General features: G+C 41.2%; 1 protein-coding gene across 1 annotated transcript; it reads right to left on the bottom strand.

Moving 5' to 3' along the window:
- Positions 1 to 382: 382 nt before the first annotated feature.
- On the bottom strand, positions 383 to 15182 carry ETS2 (ETS proto-oncogene 2, transcription factor). The gene is made up of 10 exons (XM_030476875.1): positions 14778 to 15182; positions 11405 to 11476; positions 8279 to 8399; positions 6624 to 6743; positions 5985 to 6185; positions 5054 to 5137; positions 4028 to 4270; positions 3601 to 3864; positions 2786 to 2904; positions 383 to 1848 (listed from the first exon to the last, which is right to left on the bottom strand). Exons 2-10 carry the CDS (start codon positions 11474 to 11476, stop codon positions 1633 to 1635), a joined length of 1440 nt encoding a protein of 479 aa, XP_030332735.1. The 5' UTR covers positions 14778 to 15182; the 3' UTR covers positions 383 to 1632.
- Positions 15183 to 18272: the final 3090 nt, after the last annotated feature.

Raw genomic sequence — 18272 nt, 5'->3', positions numbered from 1 at the left:
GCAGAATCAAGCTCCCTACCCATGTAAGTTTGTCCATTTGTTCGGGGGTTTTAATCCTGCAGAAAATGAGGGCAGTGGTGGGAAGGACAACGGTTGAACAAATAAAAAAAAAAAAAAAAAAAAAAAATGAACTTCTCTGAAACTTCCCAAATTAAAAAGCACATGCATTATTTTCTTATTCAAGAGGTTTTAATGAAGACTCATTTTTAAACCTCTCACACTGTACAACACATTTAAATGTACATCAAGCTCAGATAAAAAATAAAGCTTTCTTACAAAGTACATTTTTTCCAGTGATTTTTTCTTTTTTTTTTTTTTTCTTTTGCAGTAAAAATAGCTGCTACATAAATCCCTCCTGATCTTTGAAAAGGAGTCACAGTTATTTCCAAAAATAGAATTCATATTTTAATCATACAGGATAAACTGCAGGAAGAGACAAGTCAACTGAAAAAATAAGGCTTGTATATAAATTTTTTTTTTCAGAGGACATGCATAGAAGTTGAAAAACAGATGCCATTTATAAAGAAAAAAGGTAATTTTATCCATATTAATATTTTCATTTTCAGTTACAGAAGAAACCACAAACAGGCCCTTTATGTCCCAGAATATAACATCAGTTTCTTGTAAAAATGCCAAAATGCACAAAGAATTGCCAACTTCAGTCTTGGCAAAATACTGAGCCAACCCTCCCTCCCCACCCCCCCCATTTCATATTGTAGGCATACCATATGCATGCACACTGAGCACTTATGTTGTCTCTCAGGCCAATTAAATATTTGCAGAAGGTTGTATATCCTAGACAAACATGAAAAAAACCATGTGATAAGTTTACATTCATCCTATTTCAAAACACACACACAATTAGTTTAATTTACACTATACAGTATCTGTTAAATAGGAACATTACAGAGTTTCAAAAAGAATCACAGAATATATACAAACTGAATATTGAAATGGTACGATTTTCCTTCCCTTCTTTACAGGGTCTTTCTTTTTTGTTAACGGTTGCTACATCTGGTTTTGGACACAGAGTGTTTATGTACCTATGCAGCACATTTCTGAAGGAGTAATAATAATAACAATAATCATAAAACGTGCTTTAGAACAAAACTAATATCAATTCTCCTTACTGCTCATTTAAAATAAATTACCTTTGTTGGGGTGTTTTTTTGTTGCTGTTTTTTTATGAATTGCATGATACTAGATGTAAGCAAGGACAATGGTATTTTAAAATATCTGAGCAACAGTTCTGCTGCATCACTGGTTCTTCATCCAACCTTTGGTTTTAAAGCCAACCCAGTTTTACATGGCAGTGTAAGTAGCCAAAACACTTAATACGGCAGTACAGGTAGTCGAAACGCTTAACCCGACAGCACTTCCATGTCTTCATGACAGAGCTAAGGTCTGTGCTGACTTCCATGCTGCTCAAGTGCCTGACATGGCAACACCCAAAGCCACTGATGAAATAAGGCCACTTCCTTCCAGCTCTCCCTGGTTACAAAAATCGGGTAAGGTCCTTATTTCCCAACAGTTGCAGCCATCTGAACAGCCAGAAGAACTGACTACTGCAGACGGTTCCCAGACACAGTCCCAACGCGTGATCTTCGCCCCTGCAACGTGACATTGTTGGGCTCAGTCCTCTGTGTCGGGCTGCACCCCCAGCATTGCGTGCAGCTCCTCTGCTGTGTACCCCAGCAGGTTCTGCAGGTCACACACGAAGCGATACACGTAGCGTTTCCCTGAAGTCTTGTGGATGATGTTCTTGTCATAATAGTAGCGTAGGCCTCGGCTGAGCTTCTCATAGTTCATTTTTGGCTTGTTTTTCCTCCTTCCCCACCTCCGTGCCACCTGGCAGTCCGAAAAGAAAGCAAAATGCAAAGGGTTTATTCAAGTCATGTTCTTCTAGTTGGTGGCTGATACACAGTTATCAAAGCCCTTTCTCAGTCACGGCATTTTACTTGCTTTGGATGTCCTGAACTCAGATAAGGGAAGAGTTGGCGACTGACTGGCGACTGACCCCACAACTGAATATACCCCAGGAAATTATCAGCAGCAGCTTCAGGAGAAAGTGGCTGATAAAAGTGAAAAGGATAGTGGATAGGTCAAAATGTGTTTAAGGAGATCAAGTATACAGGAAATACAGTCTCCAGTCCTGCAAGAAGACACCATTTAACTGTTAATTTGCTATTGAGCAGCATGGGACAGGTCTTTAACTGGAAGCTGAATGAGATGAAGTTCCTTGGGTTAATAATTTCTGCCCCCCTTTTTTTTTTTCTTTTTATTAGAGCCTTTGTATCACATCTCCTAATACAATAACTTTCCTGCTGGTAACAGTATGAGAAAATGAAAATGCATTCTGTTAATTCTTAATGACTAAAGCCGTAAGTTCCCAAAATATTTCAAAAGTGGCACTACTGTGTATCTAAAAGAACACCTATAGGCAGAGTGCATTTTCCCCGTGCCTTTATGCAGTCCCAAGCATTGTTGATTCAACTACATCCAGTAAACTAACCTACAGTATTCCACTGTTTGAAGAACGAACTTGGTATACTACCTTTAAATTTCAAGCTATAAAACATGCTCTCCTAACTACAAACAAATGCTAATATCCCTGGGTGGGAGGAGAGGGGGAAACATCCCACAGCAATCCTGACTGTACAATAAAGCATTTGCAGATGAGATTGCAGCAGGTGTCTGATCGTGTAAATGCTTTCTATTCAAGACTGGGCCCACAGATGGTGGATCAGATCTTAAATGTTTGTGTTCACCACAGCTAGCCACATACCTCATCTGGGTCAGCAAGTTTAAATTCCCATCCATCTCCTGTCCAACTAATGAATGACTGACATGACTTGTCAGTCAGTAGCTCCAGAAGGAATTGCCATAGCTGTATAGGTCCACTGCCTATTGAGAAAGAGAGGGTGGGGAGAAGCCACAATTAATACTTCTGCAAGCTTTTACCATAACCAATGTATGTAACCATACTCATATGATCTTGTAATGACTCTGATCTACCTTTTTTTTTTTAACATCAGAAAAAACCTAAGGTTTTTCTCTGTAACACAAATCTGCACCTATACATGTTAAAATTAAAAGTCTGCTTTTTCATGGAAACACAGCATCTGACACAAGATATGGCTTTCCCTTTCATATGGATCCCTTAGCCCTCACTCCCACCTCCCATGAGCTGCATTCAAAGCTCCAGGGCTTGTCCTGCAGTCCTTGGCTTGGCAAATGTTCTAAAGGAAAAACTGATTTCGGCAAGGACTGTAGGAACAAGTTCTTAACAGGCAAGCCAACACCTGCAGAAACTCCCAAGTACGGCAGTTTTTTTCCACGTTTCCCTCTTTTTCAAACAGATCAAAAAGCGCATTTGATTTTTAAGTGTTCTGGCACACCTGCCTGTCCTTGCTTTAGATGGATAGATCTATGAGACTTTCTTTAGTAACATTTAAAATCGAAGCTCTCTGTGAGTAGTTGTCTCTGACTACATTGCAAGGCATAACTTACAACCATACAACTTTATCACCGTGGTACGTATTTATAGAGAATACTGATGTTACATAAGAATAGGAGTGACCATTCTGCTTCACTACTTACCAGTAAAGCCAGCTAGAATTGCTGCCGGTATAACTGGTTTCCCTTGCTCTACAGGATCACTTCGTTCTTGAATATAGTCTTTGAAAGACATTGTAGGTTTGCTCAGACACAAGGACTGGCTACAGTCATCTTCAAAACTCTCATAGGATGGCACACGCTGTAAATCCACTAACGACGACTGGCTGTTCCAGGACTGTAGCATTGAATCCGAGCTTTCATAGCTTTCTGCACCACTGTCACTAGATTCATGTTCTCTAAGCTTACCTTTATAAAAAGACAAACAAACAAACAAACAAACATAAAGTGTTGGGTTTGGTTGGTTTTTTTATCCTCCTCCATCTAGCTTGTATGTATCAATTATGGAGAGGAGGAAAAGCCATAGAGAATATGGCCTTAGACCACAGTTATCATATAGATGATAACTCACCAGAATTATCTATCAGCAAGTTCAGATTGCTTCTTGGGAAATCTTGATTTACCGCACAGTAGTTGACACCAACAGCATCTGCTTGGGTTTTAGGGAACAACGAAAACTCTTGTTCTGGATTAAGGAGATTCGGTCCTGTGGAAGTCTGACAGACATCAGTCAGGAGACTAGGTTTGGGATAACTGAGGGCTTTAGGGTATCCAGGCATTTGCATACCATAGGAGTTCTGATCTACATTTACAGCTGAAGAAAGAAATAAAAGAATTAATTAGATTATTTTCCCTGCAGACCCTTAAACAGACTAATACACCTCCAGAACCTCACTACAGTTGTGCCACTAAGAAATAATTTTCCCATGAAAATCTAAGAGAGTGATAGATGCTACAGACCTACTGAAAAAGCTAAAGGAGTCAGTAAGAAGACCCCCATCTATGGGCTCCAAATCAGATTCTGTAAATCTCCTTCTATAACTTGCTGACCACAAATATGTCTATTATTTGTTCTTCAAGGAAACTACAGGGCTATAGAAAAAGCTGGAGAAGCTTAAGTGGTTTTGAATAAGACCCTCACCATTAAGTGGTGTAGTAAGGTTGAGCTGGAGATATTGACTATGGTAGAATGAAATACAACACTAATCAAAGGGAGCTAGCACTGTCCCCCACACACTTTGAAAAGGTCTCTTACACTTCTAGAGTCTTCAGAAAAGCCTAAATATAGCTCTTACTGCTCCCCAGTGATGCTAGTTTTTGACTGTTTGCTAGAAGTGGGAGCAGTCATTCTGCTCCACAGATGTAGTCTTTGGCATACCAAGAGGAAATTTGATTTTCTCAAAGCCTTTGCTCTTCAAAAGACTTCTGATATGAATTAGATGACAATTAAACAATACTAGGAAAGAAGGCTGTAGCAATTGAAGTTGAGCGCTTTCTTCAAGCACAGTGACTATTCTGGTGCGCTTTTTTGTTTGGGCTCTGTGACATGCTTACAGTAAACAGAGATGTAAAATGTCAAATTTCTTAAAATACTTACTTAAGGAATTATTATTGACCCAGGGAGGGACTGAGGTGAGATGAGAGTTCTCCGCATACTGATCCTGTGCCTTCTCTTGGCTGTCTGGGGAGAGAAGAGGGGAAACAAAACAAAATAAAACAAAATTTAATTTGGTTTTATAGTTTTAAAAATCTGCCCTATAGGCCACAAAAAGCTTCTAACTCCCATGAGTACTTTGCGGTCATCATTCACATAAATTTTATGAACACACTCCTTTGCATTCTCTCTCTTGAAAAAAAAAAAAAAAAAAAAAACCAAAAAAACCCCACACCAAAACACCTAACCAACTTCCAACAGGCCTGAAAACCATCATACCAATTGAATTTTAACATAAAAATTAGAAACAACATAATTGCAGTGTATTTTAAGGTCCAAGTCCTTAATGTATGCAACTACTGAATGTTACACTCCAAACCCCACGGAACTCACAGGGAACTGCATGTAGTGTTTTAGCAACACCATCAGAGTTCACCCAAGATACCTATAGGTGTCTTTGACTTTTTGATATTCATGCACTGAATTACCTCAAAACACTACATTAAAAGAACAAAACCAAAAACTTGCCATGAGAACTGAACAAATTTTGTGCAACTCTTGGTTATCTTTTTTAAATGGTGTATTGCAGTAGTCTTATCCTAATCTCATTTCGATGATTATTCCAAATAAAATCTGACCACAATAGTACTCAGCCTGAACATAGGAAGATTTCTGCAGATATCTGTATCTGTGCTTTGCATACTAAGGATGTATTAAGGGTTAATAAAAGCATTACCAGAACTAAGTTTTAAAGTTCATTTTGAGTCTTCACATGTAATAAAAGCCCTTCATAGTGAAACAAGTCTTGAAAGAGTCCTGTTTGTGTTTCTATTAGAAGAGCCTTAAAACAAAAGCTTTCTGGCTCTATAATTACCTTTTATCATCTGTTCCAGGTGTTCCCACAGAATATCACCCACATAGTCAGGTGCCAGTTCCAGGAAACGCTCCTTGCCCAGGTTGCACAAGTCTTGGCCGCTCATAAGAAACTGATGGAAGTTCACATTTACCAAACTAAACTCATTGGTAGCCCATGAAAGCCACTGGCAAACTTGCTGTTCAGTCCACAACCAGGGATCTGCAAGACAAAGTATCCAGCACTTAGAGATAACTCCTGACCTTTGTCAAATAATCATTAGAAGGCAGTGAATGAACAAAATTGTTTACCCAAGTTACTTAGTTCTGAATGAATTCAGAATGAACCTATTCTGAATTAAAAAAAAAAAAACCACCCCAAAAAACAGTCCTCTATTTTCCTCCTGCATTCACTTGTAATCAGAGATGTCCTCAGCTTACTTGATTCTCTCTTACGCTGCCAAAGCATGAGCTCTCCCTGCACCCATTTTTAATACCAGCAAGTCTGGTCTTTCCAAGTCAAGCTGTGCCAGATTCACATAGGATCCATTCTTGTATTTCCTACTGACATCATTCTTTCTCTTTTGAAAGAGCCGCTATTCAGCCTCCTCCTTAGCATTAAAAAAAAAAAAAAAAAAGCTTATAAATAGAGAACACTTACTATTTGGGATACCCAGCCGACACTGTTCCTTTGTGAAACCACTGAAAGTATCTTTCAAGGCCTGATTCATCACAGCCTTACTGCATGGGGTTAACAGAGGCAATTCACAGTTGTTTGACTCTACAAGAAAGAAAAGGGGTGGAGGGGAAAAAGAAGATACATTAACTTTTAGGCCAGTGAAAGAAGTGATAGGTTTTTGCTGCACTATTTGAAGAATAAGAAAAGGAAGCTAGAATCCAGGTATTTTAAAACCAGAAACAAACAGAAAACATAATTTTCTGATATATTTGACTTAATACATTAATGCTAAAATCTCTATGCTACTGGTTTGATAAAGTTGCATCACACTAAATTAAAGTTCTGCAGCTTTCCATGATCCTCATTACTCTTAGTACTTACATAAAGAGCCTTTCTTGCAGGGAAATTTTACTATTACTTTTTCTTTTTTAAGGAAATATGAGACTGCTTATTCCCATTTTGTCATCTGTAGTTTGACCCCAGACTTTCTTATAACTCCAGACAGCCTTCATTTAGTTTGAGAGCTAAGTGACTGATAGTGGGGTTGTGAAAAACCAGCTTGCACTATTTATTCCAACAGAATAGAATGCAGTGTTTCAGATTAGGAAGCCTTTTATTGATACTTTGTGATCAGGATCATTAAACTAAGAGTAATTTGAAGACAACTTCACCAATTCACAACTGCATCCCTGAACATTTGAGAGCCTCTGAGAACTCACACACAGGTTGCATTTGGAGCAGCTCTGCTGTGTTAGAGGCATGTTACGGTGGCAGGGTACATAAAGGTGATGAACTTGGCAGATTCCAAGTCAGTTCATGAAGCTGTGCACCTCTTCTCGTTCTCCTAGGCTGTCTACAGGCTCCACTTGACGCAGCAAGTGGAGCTCATTACCAGCCCATGCTTAACTTCTATTTTTACCACACCCATCCTCAATATCTGCTGGGACTTGCTTTGCTGACCAGTGCGGGTGACTGATTAGAATCACATTAGAACAAAGGACTGCTTTTCAGAGGCTTGAGGGTTGGTTTTTTTTCCTTCCCCAAGGGGAGATAAAGGCAGCATAGGATAAAATGTCTACATTTTGGATAAACCCTCATGTTTTGTCAGGGATTTTAGGCAATAATTTGTAGAGAACTCTTGGTAGGTACTGTCCTACACAGACACAAGAAAAAAAAACCACAAAAGGATCTGTAAACATCCCCACCCCTGGTTTTTAATGTATGGAGTAAAACATATTGGGATTTACCAGCACAGTTTTCAAGAAAGGAGCTTGCAGAATACTTGCATTTTGATTATGGTTGAGATGTTGCAAGTTTAAATACACATAAAATTATTTCTTTATTTTTAAGATTCTCTTAGCTCTGTTTTTATACCTACTAAGGCTTCTTCCATGGATAGTCAGTCTATTCGGCTACTGAACCCCAGTTCCTACTCCTTTTCAGTATAGAGAATAGCAACTATCCACAGAACAACTCCCATGAATTAAATCAAGCATGTACACAAAAGTCTGTGTACTAGAACACTTCTTTTTAGGGAAAACCATGTTGCACTTTTAAGAGCATAGCCATGAATTGGTAGTCAGACCCCACAAATTTCTGATCTGCTGACTGGACTAAGGAACAAAGTGAAGAGTTACCATAAGAAGTAGAATCAAATCCTGTTGGCACTTCCTGAAGCGTTTGATCTTCATTTAGTGAGAAAAAGTATCCAGCAAAGAGAGAGTTCGAGCTATCAAAGGTGTCAAATGCTGGTTGACGCTGAAAAGCAAAACAATAAATAAAAAAATAAACAACGATGTGAGTATTTTGCTAGAGCACTGTCAACTTCATTGCTAGGAAGTGGTTGGGTTAGGTTTCCTAGATTTAGAGATCATGCACAACTACTATCTTCCATCAGCTAACTTGTGCCTTTGAAATATAAACACAATGATAGCACAGCTTCTTGTATATGAATACAAAACAACTAACATTCAGACCACAGTGCTAGGTGGGTGGCATGTTCTGCAGGTTGCAGTAAAGCCAAGTAAGGATATTCCTAGTTTTCCTGCAATTGAGGCTTTTAACAATAGGGAACACACATATGTGCATGTACAGATATTTATTTATTTACAGGTATATTTTAAAGAAATCCTTATTTCCTTAAGCCTTGAAATTGACTATCCACTTGATGAATACTTGATGGCAAAGGCACGATCAGTAAATTATGGAAAAACAACTGCCAGTGCAAGACCTTGAGTAGATTTATTCTGTTTTGGGTTTGGTTTTTTTTTTTAATAAAGGAAAAATTTAATCTGAACCATATTACTTGAAGCCATACAGTCAGCTTTACAGGACCTGAGGACAGATATTACTCCTTTTATACTTGTGAGTTACTGCATTTGCCAGCTACCACATTCTTCATTCTTTCAAGTGCTCAGTGAAAAACTGCTAGTTTCATTATACACAAAGGGATGAACAGGACTGATAAAAATGTTCCATATAAAGTGGATTCTACCAATACATTGGCAACATTCAATAAATATTGTTATATTTTGAAAACCTAACTTTTTTCAAACTTGACTTGTGTCGACTGTGTATGCTAGAAATACTAGTACTTTTACTAGATCCCCCTCAAGCCACATTAGTCTTCAGGGGACAGAGGGAATATTAACAGAGGAGGAAATAACTTTAAAAACTACTTATGCAACTTGCCTGTTAGTCACAAGGAAACTGTATCTGTAGTATCTAGAGGCATGGATAGATAAAAGTTGCCACTGAGATTTATAAAAGCACCCGAGGATAGAATATTGTTCTGGAATGCCACAGTTTGTTCATAGCAGCTATTGCAGTTCAGGGAGCTGGAGACAAAGGCAACTTGCAAATGCTTATTTGTTTTAGGCAACCACTGGTCTGCCAGCTTATGCCAAGCTAAAGGATTTGGTTGAGGACAAGGCAAAGATTTTTCAGGGCAGCATTCATTTACGATGCACAAGCAACCTGAACTATGTTTCTGGAATAACAAATGAGTGTTAACATCTCCTCACATTCCCTACCTTTCCTTTTTATCTCACCACAAAATTTCAAGTGGCTTGGAGTCTTTTTGCACCATGTGCCTTTTATGTGCCATGTGTCATCCCCCTCCCCAATCTCCCCACGTTACATTAACCCTAGCAAGAAATAAGGAACCATATCTTTTAAAGTTGTATTTATTTTATAACAGGCTGCAATACGTCCTAGTACACACATTATGAAAGTATGCACTCCACAGAAGAAAAAGTAAACAGTACAATGCCTTGGTTAACTGGGTTCAGAAATCTCCACTGAACACTGGCCAGCCGAGACAAACTGCGTACAGTTGGTACCTCCACAACTAGAGACAAAGCCAACCCGCAAAAGGCTCACATCTAAATGAAACAAGTTAATAACAATTGCCAAACCTCCTAGTAAAAGATTCTTTATACATTACCATATAAAAGCACTGACTCATCACTAGTACCTAAAAGAAAGGGCAAGTTTTTTCAACACCATCTGGAAACTCCTGCGTTTTGTGTAAATAGCTGACCCCTACCCTGAGTCACTGGAAAAAATGCTGTGGCATGTGAATGAGTAAAATCCATACTGTGCTAGTTTCATATTTCAAAAAGGAGAAAATTAATGTTTAAGCAGGTTCTTAATTTAATACTAGAAAAGGGGAAAAACCCAATATAGAATAAATTCTGCTATTATGCAACCATACTATTTGGCTTTTCAACGCATGTAAGAGCAATTATTACGGAACAAAATAAAAAGAAATGTGAACGCTACAAAATAGTAGAATACAGGACTCTACATTGATTTAATTATATGACAACTGAACACTAAATAACTGCTTAGAACAACCACTGTGTTACAGAGCACACAGTTGTTAAGTTGGGAATCTCTTCTGGATTTTGTTGTTGAGGGCAGGAGCATAAGCTAAGAGGGGATGTAGACCATCAGAGAAGTTAGCATACCAGTCTCACTAACCCATTCTTCAAATCATGGACATTCCTCAAAGTTAATGAGAGTGGAAAGTGTCTTCCTAATCTTTATTTGGTTTACATTAATCAATGTCATGTAAAAAAATTGATACTGGGATTTAAAAACAACTTGTATGAATAGGGAGGAGGGAAGCCCTTGAAGACCAAGTCTTTATGGTCTGCCACTAATTTGTCCTCAGCTGTAAGTTCCTTTCAAAACACAGTAACAGCCACAATCTATCTAAAGATAAAATATATTTAAGAACTATCTTTGTTTTATTACAATGTATTAGAATTCCATTTCACATAGTTGCATACAGTAAGTGAATAACCTACTTTTTTTTCCTTCAGTGAAATGAATCAGATCTAACCAGCCATATCAGGAGAGCCCTTTGCCAGGCTTATGTTAAACATATAAAGACCACCCCTACTGCCAGTCCTGTAACTTTTATATAGGCAAAAGTGCTGTGCCAACTCCAATGAATTTCTTGTCTATCTCTCATTTTCAAAGTCTTAGGACTTGGGGGATAGCAGGAGGGAGTCTCCGTGAGGGAGAGGGTTGGAGGTGCAAGATATACATTTTCCTATTTCAGTTCCGCTTTTCACATCTCTACTGGAAGTGGGAATACTCTAGAAGACTGAAGCTTCCAAGCAAGCAAATAAAGCCTGAACATCTGTGTTCATGGTCATACAATTCCTGCGCTAGTATTAATAGGAACACAATAAATACATTAGCTGGGAGATGCCCCAATTGGCTTTAGAAGGCGACAGCTCAAGAGTACTCACCTTGAGCATTCCTCTGTACATGTTAGACACAGGAGCTACTTGATCCATGTTCCTGATCCCAAAATCACTCATCTGAAAAAAAATGAGAGGGGTCACATGAAAAATCTTGCTACCTAGGAAGCAAACGTATTAACAGATGTATCTGACTGCTTCAGTACAGACTACAGAACAGCTCTCGGAATGAGATCCAGGGAAAGCTTCCCTTCTCATTGCTCACATCCCGACCACACAGGGCACAATTTCCATCTTGCTTACGCAGCTTTTTAACTGGAAAACCTTTCACAGGCATCACTGGTGTTAAAAGTTTTATGAAATGAGCAAACAAGAGCATGGTTAGCCTCTGATACCCAGTGTGAGGGCTTTTAGTACCTTATTCTGTTAATCTGAAAAGCCTACAGAAGTCCTTTATCCACCAAGTATCTACCGCTCTGAGATATTTTCCAACTTTCACCCATTATCTTACCATTCAGTTTTGTGCTATTTTTGCTTACTGTATTCCTGCTCACACACCATGATTCACTTTGGACTTTGGCTTTCAAAGGAAGGAAGAGGACAGACAGAGCGCTCACCGTGATACACCTTCAGGTACTAACATTCACCCCTTTCACCCTTTTATGAATAATCACTGAAGCCAATACCCACTATTAGCAACCTCCTTCCTTTACTAGGCAAAGCATCTCCCAACCATGTTATCTCGCACATTTTGTAAACATGGGATTAGCATATTTATAAAGCTTCAGAGGGCTTAAGTTTTAATTGAAGAGGGCTTATTCAGTAAAACACCCTTTCTGAAGTGTTGATAATGGCAACACCATTAATATGTTCATACTGTTGAAGTCAAAGCTATACTGGATTGCCTATATTACCAAGAACAATGTTGTGCGAGGGCTGTATAACTTGTTATCCCATATATCACTTAAGGAAAAGAGTGATAAGACTCATATCCTTTTACTGGCCTGTGGGAGAGATCAAACATAAGGAATAAAGCCAGTTTTATGGCCATTGTTCAGACTTATCATGATGCTGTAATTCAGGTGTTGGTGAATGATACCTTAACAGACTACACTGCGGCAAGTTGTCTCAACAATTTTTCTTCTCCTTTTTCACAGCACTGGGCTAAATTATCTTGCTCCACAGAAACTGCCTGAAAACGTGTGTTTGTTTTTAAGTAGTCACATAGGACACCGTTAATATTTCCACAAAACTGTGATCACTTATTATGAGCAATAAGGAGAAATCAAAATACAATCTTACATTCAGAAAAACATGGCAAATCAGGAGCTTAACAAAATAAGCCCGGCTTGTTAAAACGACAGCACATTCAAAAGCTGTCCATATAAATGAAGAGGAAAATAAAAACATACAACAGTCAAAGACAAGGAACCCTTTCAGCCTCTTATATAGTTGATCACTTAAAAAAAAAAATAAAATCAAGAGTCCTTAACCTGAAAGGCCTATTTCAACTTCACTGTTATCAGACGTATAGGGCTTATCATCGAAATAAAATATCAACTGACTATGAAAGGAACATTCAATTTACGCTTCATTAATGTTACCCCAAAAGTACAATCTACTGAAAGCTGGTTTTTACCTCAAATAGCATGTACAAATATTTGATCTAAATTACACATCTCATTGAGCAGCAAAGAATTTTACACAGCATGAGTCTCACTCAGCAAGCATCCTAATCTTTTCATTAAATTTGCCACAGTTTAAACAACTGTTTATCCTTGCATTCGGCTGGGCTTTAAAAAAAGTATATGGCAATTTCTAATACCCTTTGCTTTGCCTTTGAAATCTGCTCTGATGTCTAGGGATAACTAGCTGTAAGCCTTACCGACTGGAAGGTATTTGTGAAGACATTATGTGTGTTTTCAGTAATTTTAGAGCTGATCCCCAGTGAGGGCTACAAATAAGATTTCTGACACTTCCATGTGCAATCCTGGCCTCTACACAAATCCTGTTAGGGACTTCCCCACTGCTTAGAAGGACTAGGATTCTCTCCTTCCTGGGCTTTTTTGTTTCTTTGGAAGCGTTTTAGGGTCCTAAGACAAAAGGTTTACACAAAGTCTTCATTACACGACATTGCTCATTAACCCAAGGCACAGTTTCTCTACAGTAGGCTGCTTATCTGTTCTGTGGCCTTGCCTGGGCACAACACAGCTTATGAAAAACTAGACACCGAGCTTTGGTCTAATAACATGAGTATCTTTAGCTTGTTCTGTAACACTCTGTTTTAGTTCCTCCAACCAAATCTCTCATGTTTTTACATATTTCCATAGCCCTTGCTCATCGTACATCAGTTCTCTCCTCACCTGCAGTATGAGCTTCCAGCTCCAAGATCTGAAACCCTTACAGAGTATCGCAAGATGACCGGAGCTGAAATGTCAATATGTCTTTTTCTGACAGAAAGGATTAAAGCTGGCTTTCCCCTGGACTTCAAACGCTGCTGTTTCAGTTCAGAAAAGACACTAGGGCAGTGACTGGGCCTCACTTCCAACTCCTCCACTAATGCTGATGACTGCTACTTGCCAGCTATAATTGGTTTAACTGGCAGGACACCTTCTCCAACACCCCCGCATAGCTGAGTGGGTGAACCAGAACAGGGTCAACAGGATCAGGCACTTATTAACTAATACTCCTGAATTCTGATCAACTTCTTTTCAGCAATAGCTAGGTGCTTACCCACAGCTGGATTCAGCTGGGAACCATCCCCATGGAGAACTAAACCACACTAGTGTCCACAACGCATCTCCACTGGCTTTTGGTTGGGTTTTTTTGTTTGCGTGTTGTTTTTTTTTTTTTTAAACTTGAGGAGGTGTCTGGCTGGTGTTTTGCTTTTAAATGGCAATTTTTTTAGCCAAACCACCTTGGTACCAATAGGTTAAGACACAGCCGCGCTGCTCCTCCGCGCAGCTCTCGGGCTCCCCGAGCAGGGATGAGCGAGATAGCCGGTATGACTTTTCGCACATATGACACACTCGCCCACATAAAAGTTAGACGGGGAAATCATTCAGCCCAGCGTTTTTTTTTAAGCCCCTTTAAAGTACTAACCAAATCCAGAGTGCGCGCTGCCCATTAACCCTTCCCTCCCGGCCGCGCTGCCGCCTCAACCCCGGCATCCCGCTCCACCGCCGCTCCGGACGCGGCCCGCCCGCCTCCGGGTTAACCTCACCGGGCGCCCCCACCACCCTCGTCGCCCGCCGGCTCTGCCCGCTCCCCGGCCGCGGCTCCCGCCATACCCGCGGGGGAGGTCGCTCAGGGGGCCCGGCCGTGCTCCTCATGATGGGGGCCGAAGGCCGTGCCCGGCTCCCCCGGGCGGCCGCCGAGATCCGCCGGTGGCGGAGCCACCTTCCCGCCGTCCCCACCTCACCTGGCCTCCGGCGCTCGCCTGCTCCTCCGCGTCCCTCGGCGGCGGCGGCACCGTACAGGAGTCCAGAAAGAGAGGCGTCGCTGCCTCTCCGGCAGCCAAGATATCCTCGATGCGGCGGAGCCGGCCAACAACAACAGCGGCGGCGGGCTGATCCCAGCAGAGAGTCCCGGTGGAGGAGGAGGAGGAGGAGGAAGAAGAGGAGAAGGAGGAAAAGGAGGAAGGGTGGCGGGAGGCGGGTGCCTGGCGGCGGGTGTGTGGGCGCTGGCGGCTGAGCCGCGGATGCCGCCGGCCCGTGCAGAACCGAACCGAGCCGAGCCGAGCCGAGCCCAGCCGAGTCGCGATGCGCCGCGCTACGCCGTGCAGTGCCGCGCCGCCCGCCCTCGCAGGCGCTCTTCAGCGGGCGGGGGGAGGTGGCGGCGGTCGGTCCCGCCTCCCCGCAGGCCCGGCCCCTCTCGCCGCCGCGGGCCCGGTTGTTGTTGTTGTCGTCGTCGTCGCTACGGCCGCGCTGTTGGAGGCCTCGGTACCGGCAGAGTGTGTCGTTCACCCGGCCCCGACGGTCGCTCCCCCCCCTTCATGGTGCTACAGGACTGGAGGACAGGAACGGGCAGCTTTAGCTCGTTGAGAGACACAGATGTAATTACATTTTTTTTCCCGGCTGTACAGGGGATAATTCACGCTGGACGTTTTCCATGCTTATTTTTTATTAATACCTGTCCTCGAGATAGATAAGATTTTATGGGAATTAACCCATAAAATCCAGGCGTCGGTACAAATAGCCTATTTCTGTAAGTAAACTATGATACTTGCTGCTGGGGAAATTCAGCACTTATGTCATGTTGCACCTTCTACAATTATTTTGGGGAGTTCTTAATATAAACTGGATGCAATGTGAAAGCTGCACTGACAGTTTCATCTTGTGAATTGCAGATCCGACTCCAAAATAGTGTTGGTGTTCCTCAGACCTTGACAGAATCTGGTAGCCCTTGGAAAGCTGCAAGAAGCTCTGTGCCACCAAAATGAAAAGCAGCTTTCTGTTAAATGTGTTTTTGTCAAAGTGAGCTTCCCTTGAGGGGCTGGAGAGATGGTAGGCAGGCAGACCAGAGGCATGGGTTGCTTGCCTTACCCTGCTCTGAGCTCATTGGAGCCATCTGACTTTGCGGACTCTCTTGTCACATTGCCTCCAACTGACTGCTTTTATGTGCTGTTGAACACTGTGTGCACCCAGCTGGGGGGATCCATGTGTGCTTCCCAGCTCCTCTGCCTGGTTGCGCATTGGAGTGGGTTTCTGACAGCGTCTTGGTGTGGGACATGCCTGTGTGCCAGCTATCAAGCTGCACGCTCCAGTTGGGAAGAAGCCACCGTGTGTCCATCTGTCCAGCAGCTGTCAAGCTGTGGGTGGTTAGGGAAGCTGTATGGCTGTGTCCCGCAGCACCCACCTCACAGGTTACAAATACAATCCTTGGTAAATCACTGAGCTGTAAGGAGGAAACAACCTGGAGCTGCAGTTTCTTGTTGCTTCCACTCTCGACTTCTCTAAATTTCAGTGAACACCAGGGACCTAAACTGCACTTTAAAAGCTGTTCTTTAAGCTTGCTATTACACCTTGCTTTATTTAAACTAACTCCCATTTCAAATTAACACTTGTGTCATATGGTTGTAACTTTTCTTGTAATAGGAGCCCAGCAACTGCTACTTTGCAGTTCCTCACCAGATTCAATTGACCCTTTACCGTGTGCCTAAGCTGTGATTATTTTTGCCATTAAAAAGCCATAGTTCCCTCCTTCTATATTTTCCAGCTGTTTCTGGCCACAGCCGAAGCTGGACCATACAACTTGTTACCCTGGAGAAAGATTCTCCAGTATTTCTTTCAAACTCTTTAGAAAGCTTTCTCTTTAGAAAACTGGGATATATTTCATTCCTTAGGGTCAAATGTTACCAGGCAAATTGTGACAGTCTACTCCGAGAGAAGTGTCTTAATTATGCCAATGACATTTCTTCAGGAGAGTCCTGATCTAATAAGGCAACATCTGTTATAATCCTAAGGGAAACCATGAAAAACTGTATATCAGCTGCATAGCAATTTTAATTATAACACTGACAAAAACAATTATGCCACCCTCTATATAGGGGAAACATCTGTCAAAAAGATAAGCTGAAAGGCTGGGAATTATTTATTTCTGATTAAATTCATGGTCTGGGATCCAGAGCAAAATTATTAACTTGGCCTATTTTTTGTCTATTAAGAGTTCTTATTTTTAGAGTAGCTCTTCTTATGGAAGAGTATTTAATTTCATTAAATAATACTTATTGTTAGTATACAAATACACTGTTGCTCTCTTAGAAGTGGTATGTGCTTTGTGGGCTGGAGCACATGATGAATGAGGAGGGGCCAAGGGAGCTGGGTTTCATTAGTTTGGAGAAGAGCAGGCCGATAGGGGATCTCATTGTTATTTTCAACTACTTGATGGGAGGTTAGAGCAGAAAAAGAGCCAGGCTCTTGCAGAGGTGCACAGTTGCAGCAGGGGAAATGCCAACTGGATATTTGGAAATAAATGTTCCCAGTGCAAGTGAGAGCTTGATCTGTGGAGAGTCTCTGATCTGGACTGGCCAAAGCCCTAAGCAACCCTGGCTGAAGGTTGGAATAGAAACCTGCTGCACTCCTCTCCAGCCCAAGTTACTCTGTAATTTTGTGATCCCTCTGCACTGCTCATTTACAGAATGTAGCAACTTAAAGCTAGAGAGTCAAAGAAAAAATAGGTTTGGTTTTGCTTTCCTTCTGTAGCGTACCTGTGTGTTTTGTTCTGTTTTGGGAATTGCCCATCCTCCTCACAATTTCTTTAGCTCTTACCTGTGCATTTATGCATGTGTATGTTGGCATACTGTCAGCCAGAGAGACAAAAGTTCTGTATGAACTTAAGAATAATGGAGGTATCAGCACTATGCTGCAAACTTTCGAGATTTGTTGTTGTTGAAGACCTACTGGTGCTTTCTTGGGGTTTTTTTGCAGGAGTGAGAGAGAACTAACTGTGGTACTCAAGAGTGAAGTGGCTAGAAAGAAAAAAGGAAAGAAAGGGATAAAGACTAAAGAACTAATTGCTGCAAAGTCATTGTACTGGGATTCTGTGGTAGTCCAGATACATAAGACTTTTTTCAGTCCTTCTTGCTCATATATTTCTTGTTTGAAAGAGGACCCACGCTACAGGTGAGTGCTAAGTGGTTGTTTCTGTTTTTTTAATTGTCTTTTTCTGTAATGGTGTCTCAGGAATATGCTGGAGAGTTACCTTCTTGTAGTGAATTAAGGCAAAGGATCTTGTTAAATTTTTTTTTTTTAAGTATGTAAGTCCATGACAATTTGCTCTGGAAGCAGTGGGTGGTTGTCTGAGGTGATAGTTTGGCCCCATATTTCTGATTTGAGCAGCTGCAGTGCTGATTTGTGAGTTCATTGGCAAAGACAAGGAGAAGAACAGCAGCTGATGGTCAGGGCATCCCAGGGGA

The sequence above is a fragment of the Strigops habroptila genome, chromosome 2 (genome assembly GCF_004027225.2).
Source record: "Strigops habroptila isolate Jane chromosome 2, bStrHab1.2.pri, whole genome shotgun sequence".
NCBI classification, from domain to species: domain Eukaryota; kingdom Metazoa; phylum Chordata; class Aves; order Psittaciformes; family Psittacidae; genus Strigops; species Strigops habroptila.
Note: the sequence above shows the minus strand (reverse complement) of the source record. Positions and strands in the feature narration are given on the sequence as shown.